This window comes from Somniosus microcephalus, chromosome 15, assembly GCF_052327205.1.
Source record: "Somniosus microcephalus isolate GS21.2 chromosome 15, FLI_Smic_1.0, whole genome shotgun sequence".
Taxonomy (NCBI): Eukaryota; Metazoa; Chordata; class Chondrichthyes; order Squaliformes; family Somniosidae; genus Somniosus; species Somniosus microcephalus.
In genome coordinates, this window is record NC_141001.1 from 27,212,439 (window position 1) to 27,224,290 (window position 11,852).

The window sequence follows — 11,852 nt, forward strand, 5'->3', positions numbered from 1 at the left end:
GGCACAAGTGAGAGTATGCAGGGGTTGGAGTGATTAGGTGTGCATTGTATCCCCAAGGAGGGTTTGTTGTTGACTTTTCTAGCATAGATATATTTAAGGGGAAGCTAGATAAGTACATGAGAGAGAGAAAGGAATAGAAGTTTATGCTGATAGGGTGAGATGAAGTAGGGTGGGAGGAGGCCCGTGTGGAGCATAAACACTCGCATGGATTAGTTGGGCTGCATGGCCTGTTTCTGTGCTGTAAATTCTTTACCCTTGTGGGTAATATTTTTATGCTGTAACTCTCCGAAGCAGCAAATGTTTACTACAAAAGGTACAGTTCAAACTTCCCATGACTCGGTGGAATATATCCACCTAGTGTTGTACTCAACCATACAGACCAAGGTCTCCGGTTTGAGCCCCTGGTCTATTCTGAGTTAGCTGATCTGGGTGATAATTGGCCCGAGTGGTCTTGGGCCAGGGAGGGGATAAAATCAGCCAGTGTGTGTTTAGCAACTAGTCCAGTGGACGAGTAAATGCTTTTCAGCATCGACACTCGCTGCGCGATATTGTCACACGCAGGAGGCCCCTTGCCTGAGCTTTCGATCAACCACCTCCAACGTAAAGCACGTTACACTTCCTTTAGCGTTATGTCGATGAGCCGCTGGATATGTTGCTGGTCCTCCTGCCCAGCTGGTTCTTTGGCCTTAATTTCAAGCCCCTACATTAGTGATTGTGAGGCTTCCCGTGTCAGTGAGAGGAGCAGGTTATCTGGTCTGTTTGTGGTTGAGGGTTGGGCTGTATTGAAAGTAGTTGTGGTGGAATCTGTCCATCTGTCCTTCCTGCAGCTGTAGGGGGAGGGGCAGGAGGATGTGGAGCGGCCAACTGCCGGAAGGAAGAGGAACGCAGCAGAGTAAATCCACAGGACACTGCACTGCTAACGGGTACATTTCTGTGTTCTCCATTTTTATGACTCACTTTTTGGTTTTAACTTAAATTAAATGTTTCCCTCTACAGATGCAGAACCATTACAACCTGGACTGCCCAAAAGCACCAGTCCCCTGCACTTTCAGTACCTTTGGCTGCCCAGAAAAGGTGAGTCGGTGCTGACGTGTTCTGTGCCATTGTAGAGCCTGATTCAAGGCATTTTTCAAGGGACTGGCATAATCCTGATGTCTATAACCCAGTACGAGTGTAAAACAAATGAAGTATTGCCTCCTTACCCTGATAATTGTACCTCTGTGTACTAGTTTAGAACAAGAAGTGGGTACGAGTTCCTCTGTTACTTTTAGTGTCATTTATTTTAAATGGGTTAGTAGCTGTTAACATAGCACAGACAGGAGTTTATACAAAACTATTAACTGGTTCGCCATCGATGGCGCACAGGAGAAATGAAGCCTACAAATTGTTACCTCTTCACTCCTAATACTGATGCACCATGAGCCAGGATATGATCTGGATTACTCCTGATAGTACCCCTGGGTACCAGTTACTCCTTTACTCCTGACAATTGTACATCTGTGCACCAGCACAGAATAATAATTACTCTGATAACTGTAATTCCAAGTACCAGCGCAGAGTGATGATTACTCCTGATTGTGAGACTTCCATGTAACCAGTTACTCCCTTAAAGCCAACAATGGGATGCTCTTCAGCCACTACGGAGCAAGGATTGCTCCTGATTGCCGTATGCCCATATATCAGAACGGATAATGTTTTTTAAAATTCACTTATGGGAAGTGGGCATTGCTGGCAAGACCAGCATTTATTGCCCATCCCTAATTGCCCTTGAGAAGGTGGTGGTGAGCTGCCTTCTTGAACCACTGCAGTCCGTGTGGTGAAGGTACTCCTACAGTGCTGTTAGGTAGGAAGTTCCAGGATGTTGATCCAGCGATGATAAAGGATCGGCGATATATTTCTACGTCAGGATGGTGTGTGACTTGGGGGGGAACTTGGAGGTAGTGGTGTTCCCATGTGCCTGCTGCCCTTGTCCTAGATGGAAGAGGTCGCAGGTTTGGGAGGTGCTGCCGAAGAAACCTTGGCGAGTTATTGCAGTGCATCTTGTAGATGGTACACACTGCAGCCACGGTACGCTGGTGGTGGAGGGAGCGAATGTTTAAGGTGGTGGATGGGGTGCCAATCAAGCGGGCTGCTTTGTTCTGGATGGTGTCGAGCTTCTTGTGTTGTTGGAGCTGCACTCATCCAGGCAAGTGGAGAGTATCCCTTCACACTCCTTGTTGCTGATAATAGTGTGCTTGTGTACCGTTAGAGGGTAAGGTTTACTCCTGATAGTATGCCCTTATGCCAGTATCAGTTACTCTTGATAATGGGGTGATAAGTGTGTACCAGGACAGAATAGTTGAGTTTGCAGTTAAACTAACATTTATATAATTGCCAACATTTGTTGGGTCCAAATCTGAACAGGTGTGACCAGACAGGAGTAAGACGGAAAGCTGGGTAAGAGCGAGGGTAGGAAAGGAGAATCGAGTTGAGCCATAGAAGTTTCAAGACAGAAGGAGGTCGCGGGCCTGTGCTGAAGCTATCTACTCTAATCCCTTACCCAATGTCAGTCTTTGTCATTCCCTTTTAGCTGCTGGCTCAATGCAGTGGCCATTTGTAGTGACGTACTACATATTCTCAATAACCCTTTGGGTGAAAGCATTTCCTGTCACCCCCACCGGCACGATTGGTAAACCTGGCAGTCTCGATGAATGAGACAGCTGGCAAAGGGGCAAGAACTCAAAACATTGTGACAAGTTCGGAAGAAATCCTTGTATTTGCCAGGACTGCAGATGGTGTGAAATGAACAGTGCCGAGAGCAGACAGCCCGAAAAGCTCTTTCACCTCCCTCTGCTCGAGGCCACACACACGAACACTGTTGGCTGCCTCAATACCATTTCATAAAAATATTTGCTTCTCTGCCTCGACCTCTAGAGAGAGAAATGCTGTTTTTACTCAACTTTTGTCTTTCTAGTGCCTGGCCTGAGAGAACTGTTTATGACCAGTTGTTTTGCAGCCTAATAAACCCAGTAGCTGCCCCTTTTTAAAAGCAGTTATTTGTACCTTTGACTGGTTACCTTCTGTTCTTGTGACGATTCAGAGGGTTCACTGCTCACCCTTCAGGCAGGAAGCTTTAAATGTGTAGAAAGCTTACATGGGGGCATAACCTTAAAATAATAGCTAGGCCGTTCAGGGGTGATGTCAGGAAGCACCTCTTCACACAAAAGGTAGTGGAACTCTGGAGCTCTTTCTCCCCGCCCCCCCACACCCCCCCCCCCCCAAAAAAAAAGCTGTCGAGACTGGGGGTTAATTGAAAATTTCAAACCCGCCATTGATAGATTTTTATTAGCCAAGGGTATTGTGGTATATGGAACAAAGGCAGGTAGATGGAGTTGAGGTACAGATCAGCCAAGATCTAATTGAATGGCGGAACAGGCTTGAGGGGCTGAATGGCCTACTGCTAGTCCTATCATAGAAACATAGGAGTAGGCCATTCGGCCCTTTGAGCCTGCTCTGCCATTCAATGAGATCATGGCTGATCATCCAAATTCAGTACCCTGTCCCTGCCTTCTCCCCATATCCCTTGATCCCTTTAGCCTCAAGAAATATATCCAATTCTTTCTTGACTATATTTAACGAACTGGCCTCCACCGCCCTCTGTGGCAGAGAATTCCACAGGTTCACCGCTCTCTGGGTGAAGAAATTCCTCCTCATTTCAGTCCTAAATGGCTTACCCCTTATCCTTAGACTATGACCCCTGGTTCTGGACTCCCCGGCCATCAGAAACATCCTTCCTGCATCTAGTCTGTCCAGACCTGACAGAATTTTTTAGGTTTCGATGAGATCCCCTCTCAATCTTCTAAACTCCAGTGAGTATAAGCCCAATCGACACAATCTCTCCTCATACATCATTCCTGCCATCCCAGGTATCAGCCTGGTGAATCTTCGCTGCACTCCCTCCATGGCAAGAACGTCCTTCCTCGGGTAAGGTGACCAAAACTGCACACAATACTCAAGGTGCGGTCTCACCAAGGCCCTGTACAACTGTAGCAAGACATCCTTGTTCCTGTACTTGAACCCTCTTGCTACGAAGGCCAACATACCATTTGCCTTCTTAACCGCCTGCTGCACCTGCATGCTTACCTTCAGCGACTGGTGCACAATAACACCCAGGTCTCTCTGCACTTCCCCTTCTCCCAATCTATTGCCGTTCAAATAGTCTCCCCAGTGAATGGTGAGCATTAACACTTCTGCAAGTCGGAGTTCCGAGTTTTAACAACGCTGTCTTGTCTCTCTTCCCCTCCCCCCACCCCCTTTGCTTGGGTCGGTCCTGTAGAGGACGCTGCACTCTTCCTTTTCCACTTCTGCCAAAGGGCCCTTGAACTGAAACATTAACCCCTCTCTGTCCTCTTTTAGTTGCTCACTGACCACCTGTGCATTTCCAGCAGTTTCTCCTTTTTGTTTTAAAACCGATTTCCAGCACTTGCAATCTTTCTCTAACTCAATTCCTATGACTATATTTAGATTATTGCAGTTGCATTCTCATCCTTGTGTTCAAATACCTCTCTGGCCTATCCCCTCCCAAACTCGAACTGGACCAATATGTCGAGGAACCAACTAGAGATCAGGCCATCTTAGACTGGGTATTATGTAATGAGAGAGGATTAATTAGCAATCTTATTGTGCGAGGCCCCTTGGGGAGGAGCGATCATAATATGATCGAATTCTTCATTAAGATGGAGAGTGAAGCAGTTGACTCAGAGACTAGGGTCCTGAATTTAAATAAAGGAAACTATGATGGTATGAGGCGCGAGTTGGCTAGGATGGATTGGGGAACGTTACTTAAAGGGTTGACGGTGGATAGGCAATGGCAAACATTTAAAGATCGCATGGATGAACTACAGAATTTGTTCATCCCTGTTTGGCATAAAAATAAAACAAAAAAGGTGGCTCAACCGTGGCTAACAAGGGAAATTAGGGGTAGCATAAGATCCAAGGAGAGGACATATAAATTGGCCAGGAAAAGCAGCAAACCTGAGGATTGGGAGCAGTTTAGGATTCAGCAAAGGAGGACAAAGGGATTAATTAAGAGGGGGAAAATAGAGTATGAGAGTAAGCTTGCAGGAAACATAAAAACTGACTGTAAAAGCTTCTATAGATATGTGAAGAGAAAAAGATTGGTGAAGTCAAGCGTAGGTGCCTTGCAGTCAGAATCAGGGGAATTTATAATGGGGAACAAAAAAATGGCAGACCAATTAAATACATACTTTTGGTTCTGTCTTCACAAAGGGGGACACAAATAACCTCCCAGAGATGTCGGGGAACATAGGATCTAATGAGAGGGAGGAACTGAATGAAATCAGTATTTGTAGGGAAATGGTGTTAGGGAAATTGACGGGATTGAAGACCGATAAATCCCCAGGGCCTGATAATCTACATCCTAGGGTACTTAAGGAAGTGGCCCTAGAAATAGTAGATGCATTGCTGGTCATCTTCCAAAATTCTGAAGACTCTGGAATAGTTCCCATGGATTGGAGGGTAGCTAATGTAACCCCACTATTTAAAAAAGGCAGTAGAGAGAAAACGGGGAATTATAGACTGGTAAGCCTGACATCGGTAGTGGGGAAAATGCTAGAGTCCATTATAAAAGATGTAATAGCAGAGCACTTGGAAAACAGTGACAGGATCGGACAAAGTCAACATGGATTTACAAAAGGTAAATCATGCTTGACTAATCTGGAATTTTTTGAGGATGTGACTGGTAGAATAGATAAGGGAGAACTAGTGGATGTGGTCTATCTGGACTTTCAGAAGGCTTTCGATAAGGCCCCGCATAAGAGATTAGCGTGCAAAGTTAAAGCACACTGGATTGGGGGTAAGGTACTGACTTGGATAGAGAACTGGTTGGCAGACAGGAAGCAAAGAGTTGGAATAAACGGGTCTTTTTCCGACTGGCAGACAGTGACTAGTGGGGTACCGCAGGGATCGGTGCTAGGACCCCAGCTATTCACAATATATATTAATGATCTAGATGAGGGAACTAGATGTAATATCTCCAAGTTTGCAGACGACACAAAGCTGGGTGGGCGTGTGTGCCGTGAGGAGGATGCAGAGAAACTCCAGTATGATTTGGACACGTTGGGTGATTGGGCAGATGCAGTATAATGTGGATAAATGCGAGGCTATCCACTTTGGTGGCAAAAACAGGAAGGCAGATTATTATCTGAACGGCAATAGATTGGGAAAAGGGGAAGTGCAACGAGACCTGGGTGTCCTTGTGCACCAGTCGCTGAAGGTAAGCATGCAGGTGCAGCAGGCGGTTAAGAAGGCAAATGGTATGTTGGCCTTCATAGCGAGAGGATTAGAGTACAGGAACAAGGATGTCTTGCTGCAGTTGTACAGGGCCTTGGTGAGACCACACCTTGAGTATTGTGTGCAGTTTTGGACGCCTTATCTGAGGAAGGATGTTCTTGCCATGGAGGGAGTGCAGCGAAGATTCACCAGGCTGATACCTGGGATGGCAGGAATGACGCATGAAGATAGATTGGGTCGATTAGGCTTATATTCGCTAGAGTTTAGAAGAATGAGTGGGGATCTCATTGAAACTGATAAAATTCTAACAGGACTAAACAGACTTGATGCAGGAAGGATGTTCCCGATGGTGGGGGAGTCCAGAACCAGAGGTCACAGTCTAAGGATAAGGGGTAAGCCATTTAGGACAGAGATGAGGAGGAATTTCTTCACCCAGAGAGTGGTGAACCTGTGGCATTCTCTACCACAGAAGGCAGTTGAGGCCAGTTCATTAAATATATTCAAGAAGGAGTTAGATATATTTCTTACGGCTAAAGGGATATGGGGAGAAAGCAGGGACAGGGTACTGAATTTGGATGATCAGCCATGATCTCCTTAACTGGCGGAGCAGGCTCGAGGGGCCCAATGTCCTACTCCGGCTCCTATCTTCTATATTTCTATGAATCCCCTCCCAAACTCGAATTCCCTCCAGCCCTGAAAGCTTCCGAGAGCTCTGCGCTCCTCCAATTCTGGTCTCTTGCGCATCCCCGATTCCGCCAGACCCCCAGCTTGGCGGCCGTGCCTTTGGTGACCTAGGCCCTAAGCTCCAGAATTCCCCCTAAACCCCTCTGCCTCTCTCTCCTCCTTTAAGAGGCTCCTTAAAACCTACCTCTTTGACCAAGCCTTTGATCACCTGTCCCAATATCTCCTTATATGGCTGTGTCTAATTTTGTCTGATAATTGCTCCTTGGGACGTTCTACTACGTTAAAGACGCTGTATAAATGCAAGTTGTTGCTGCTTTTATTTGTAAAATTTAATTTACTGCATGCTGTAGAACGGAAGCCGGCTAACACGACTGCTTCAACTCATTCAGATGCAGAGGAATGACCTGGCCATGCACCTGCAGGATTACACGCAGGCCCACATGCGGATGATGGCCCAGACGTTGCGCAGCGTGAGCACGGGACTAAACTCTCCGGTGTCCTGCATCGACGTGCTGAGCTCGGAGGTCGATTTCCAGCCGTCAGCGCTCCAGGCCTCGCACTCTCAGCCGCCTCCACCACTGCCGCACAGGGCCTCGGCATCGTGTGACTGCTTGCCCCTGGTCCAGAACCTGAATGAGACCATCCAGCAACTGGAGGGCCGCTTGGTGCGGCAAGACCACCAGATCCGCGAGCTCGCCGCCAAGATGGAGACGCAGAGCGGCCAGGTGGGGGAGCTGAAGCGCGGCGCCCGTGCGCTGGAGGAACGCCTCAGCGAGATGGAGGCCCAGCAGTTCAATGGGATTTTTATCTGGAAGGTAGAAAAGTTCAGCGCCCACTTGCTGGCGCAGGCCGAGGACCAGCCCGTGGTGCTCCACAGCCCCGGCTTCTACACGGGCAAGCCGGGCTACAAGCTGTGCCTCCGCCTCCACCTGCAGACACCCAGCGCCCAACGCTGCTCCAACTACATCTCGCTCTTCGTGCACACCATGCAGGGCGAGTACGACAGCTACCTGTCCTGGCCCTTCCAGGGCACCATCCGGCTCTCCATCCTCGACCAGTCCGAAGGCCCCGTCAAGCAGAACCACGAGGAGGTCATGGAGAGCAAGCCCGAGCTGCTGGCCTTCCAGAGGCCTACCCTGCCGCGCAACCCCAAGGGCTTCGGCTATGTCACCTTCCTGCACCTCAAGGCCCTCAATCAGCGCATGTACGTGAAGGATGACACGCTGCTGGTCCGCTGCGAGGTTGTGACCCGGGCGGACCTGAACTGGACGAGGAAAGATGACTTCCAGCCCCGCTCGGCAGAAGGCGGCCTGTGACACCTGGCTTGTGCCACACCGCCGTTTAATGGCATCACTTTACTCTGCCAAGGCAAGGGCTGGGGCCTTGTACAACACAGCCAGTTAACAGTGTTACTTTACCGGGGATTAGGGGGAGGGCCTCCTTCCTCAGTCACTGCTGTCAAAAATAGAATCGCCCATTGATCTGAATGTTTAAGAATCACTGATGGGCATTGTAACCACATCATGATAAGTACAGATAGGCAGGTCAATTTGAATTGACGCTGTCAGACATTTTTTATTTGTTGTATTTTATACAGAATTTTATTTTCATACCTTGTTGATGAATGCAGGTAGGCTTTGTGCGTGTGCCCTGTATCAGAGTGCGATTAAGCTGATGAGTCTAATGTACCTGGCATCATGTGTGTGTTGTATAATTAAATGCGAATGTATATATATTTTTATGCTAGTCAAGGTAAAGGATGCTGGTGCTGAGTGGGGCTGAATGTGTAGGGAGTATGTTTCCTGCTCACTGGTGTGAGAGCTGTTCTTCATCTGATCCACTATCTCCTGCTCTGACCAATATTGAGCCAACACTTCAGTCCTGTCTTGTACGGCGCATGTTCCAAGTTCCGGGGCCTCTGTTCCTTTGTGTTTTTGTCGGACTGTAGTACCAGGGGATGGGCCGTTTTCCCGCTTTGCCGGGGTTTATTTTCTTCCTCCTCCTTGCACCCATTTTCTCCCCTCTTCTGAAAGCTTCAGTTTCCTTGCCGGGTGAGTTCTAGTAGCTGCGCTGAGTGACCGTTCTTTCAGGTGTGAGCCAAGACAGCGGGTGCTAGCAGGCAGTTCACCCCTGGGGGGCATCTCCGCCTGCCCCCCTCTCCCCTCTCGATGTCCACACTTCCAGCAACGATTCCTGAATGTGGTTCGCCCTCCTCTCACTCCAGATTCCAGGGGCGCCAAGCTCAGTTGTAGCACCCCTTCTGTCACTGCTGAAATAGGCTAACTTGGCAAAAACCCGACATTGAACGTGAGATCTTAACTTGCTCTGACCTCGAGGATTGGCATTATTAAAAGAACATGGGAGTTCTCCCAGTGTCCTGGCCCCCAGTTATCCCTTAACTAGCACCACTTATGAAAGAACATATAATCTTGTTTACTTTATTGCTGTCTGTGGGAGCTTGCTGTGTGCAAATTGGCTGCCACGTTGCCCTACATTGCAACAGTGACTTCATTTCTTTTTTTTGAAAATACTTAATTGGCTGTGCAACGCTTTGGGATGTCCTAAGGACGTAAAAGGTGCTATATATATATAATCCCAGTCCTGTCAGTGTATCCTGCCTGTTAGGTGAAAGGTGCTCATTGCGGAGGTGCTCCAGGTCCATGGAGAACAGTCGGCTTGCTTTCATTATAAATGCGCTTCACCCCGGCGAAGTGATGGTGACCATATATTTTGTTTTTGCAGAGACTACCCCTGACAAAGACCATCCCACCAGGAGAAGAAATTCCACACCTTAACCATTCCCATTAATCCTGCTGTATCCTTGGGCCTCTAATTTTCTTCACTAAAAGCACCTGCGTTTCCGGCTACTTCACATCCACCTCCAGAATTAATCAATGAGGCTCTCTCTCTCTCTCCCCCCCGCCCCCCCCCCCCCCCCCCCAAAGTGGGTAAAGGCACCAGCCACTGTCGCACTAAACCCATGTAGGTCCCAGGTTAAGGCAGTGGTCTGTGTTGAATTCGGCTGGGGCAGCAGGTGAGGTGCTACAGTTGCCCGGAGCGCTGCTGGGCTGTGGCGGGGACAACTCACCAGCGATCTCTTCCGTTGACTCCGACTCCAAGGCATGGACGTGGAGGCTGGTGAGGACAAGACGGTGGTTTAGCTGGGACGCAGTTTACAGTTGAGTGACCTGTTGGGGATCACATGTAAAGAATGGCCCCTTGGATGAAGCGGTGGAAAGCAGTTGCCACCCATGAAACTAGCATCAGTCCACACCTGTCGGTTGTTAAAAGGAAAAGACTTGTGTATCGGATTTCTCAAATGTTTGAGTTTCCCATACAATGAATCACTTTGAAGCGCATTGATTGACATTTAGGCTATGATGGCTGCCATCTAGCCTGATTCCACAAAAGACCATGCAGTGAGTGAGCAGTTAATCTGGTGATGGTGTTTAAGGGAGGAATGTTAGCTCGGCCAGGAGGTGAGCTCTCGGTGAGAGAGAAAAAATACAAACATTGAAAACTCCATAAAACAGTAGAATGAAACTTATGCTTTTGGGTCTTTTCTACCCGTCTTCCTCTAGATGTTTCACCTTGTCTATTTTAGACCACTCTCATAGATGATGATGATGGTAGGGCCAAGTCCCACTCCAGAGCTGTCCGCACATAATTTAGACTGACACTTCAGTGCAGTACTGAGGGAGTGCTGCATTGTCAGAGATGCTGTCTTTCGGATGAATTGTTGAACCGCTGCCCCATCTGCGCTGTCGGGTCGAACTAAAATATCCCATGGCATTATTCAAAGAAGAACATGGGCCATTGTCCTGACCAACATTTATCCCTTAACCAGCGCCACTTTTCACTGCTGTTGTGGGGCCTTGCGGTTCACAAATTGGCTGCCGCATTTCCTACATTACAACAGCGACTACACACAAGTACTTCATTGGCTGTAAAATGCTTTGGGATGATGTGAAGACATGAAAGGTGCTATATAGCTGCAAGTTTGTTACTTCTTTAGCTCCCTACAGTCTGGAGAATCCTGTCATCAGCTCTGATATCAGGTTTAATAGCGTGCCTGGAATAACAAACAGAAAATCTTTCTTCAGCGATCTTCACTTACTGGACCTATCCCATACCTCCACAAGAATCTCCTCGAAACTCCTGGGATGCAGCAGAATAGCAGACACCAGACCCCCTTTTTAGGCCATTACTAACAAACAAACTTAGTGGATAATAGATGAATAAATGGTAATGTATATATTTACAGATGTTAAGACTATGAATGATGTCTCAAAATAAAGATTGTTTCACAATTTCTATTCTAATTTTATAAATATGGTTATATGTGTGTCGAACAAGTGTTGGTTATAGTGTATACCTTGTGCAAGTGTTGCAATTACTTTGTCAGGCTCCCCATCACACTTTGTTAATAACTCCTTTTTTGTTATGGAGCAGTGTATTTTTTGCCTTAATTGCATCCTATGGGAGCTCTGCTGATTTATATGTTTGTGTATATTAAAATTGATGTATTATCACTTGTAAACACTTCCCAAGGACTTTTCAATATTAATTATCAATGCCACTGTTATAGTTGTAACTGCCTATGACACCTGTAGGTGGTGCTGTAATCGTGTTTTCCCATTTAGTTACGTAGACTTTAGTCACATTTTCCCTGTCAGAAAACCTGTACCTGCAGTTCGATAGCAAAATACTGCAGACGTTGGAAATCCGAAATAACAACAGAAAATGCTGGAAAAACTCAGCAGGTCAGGCAACATATGTGGAGAGAAATTTGAGTTGACGTTTTGGGTTGAACCCTTCTTCAAAACTGGAAAGAAAAGAAAATAGATCGAAGGCAGGGCTGCGATCGGACAAAAGAA

General features: G+C 47.3%; 1 protein-coding gene across 1 annotated transcript in view; it reads left to right on the plus strand.

Moving 5' to 3' along the window:
* traf6 (TNF receptor-associated factor 6) overlaps positions 1 to 11,520 on the plus strand; it is a 35,056-nt gene extending 23,536 nt beyond the window's left edge. The window contains exons 6-7 of the mRNA XM_086007582.1: positions 997 to 1,074; positions 7,365 to 11,520. Of these exons, the coding sequence (XP_085863708.1) occupies positions 997 to 1,074; positions 7,365 to 8,291 (1,005 nt within the window). The 3' untranslated portion in view covers positions 8,292 to 11,520. The remainder of the gene's footprint in view (positions 1 to 996; positions 1,075 to 7,364) is intronic.
* Positions 11,521 to 11,852: the final 332 nt, after the last annotated feature.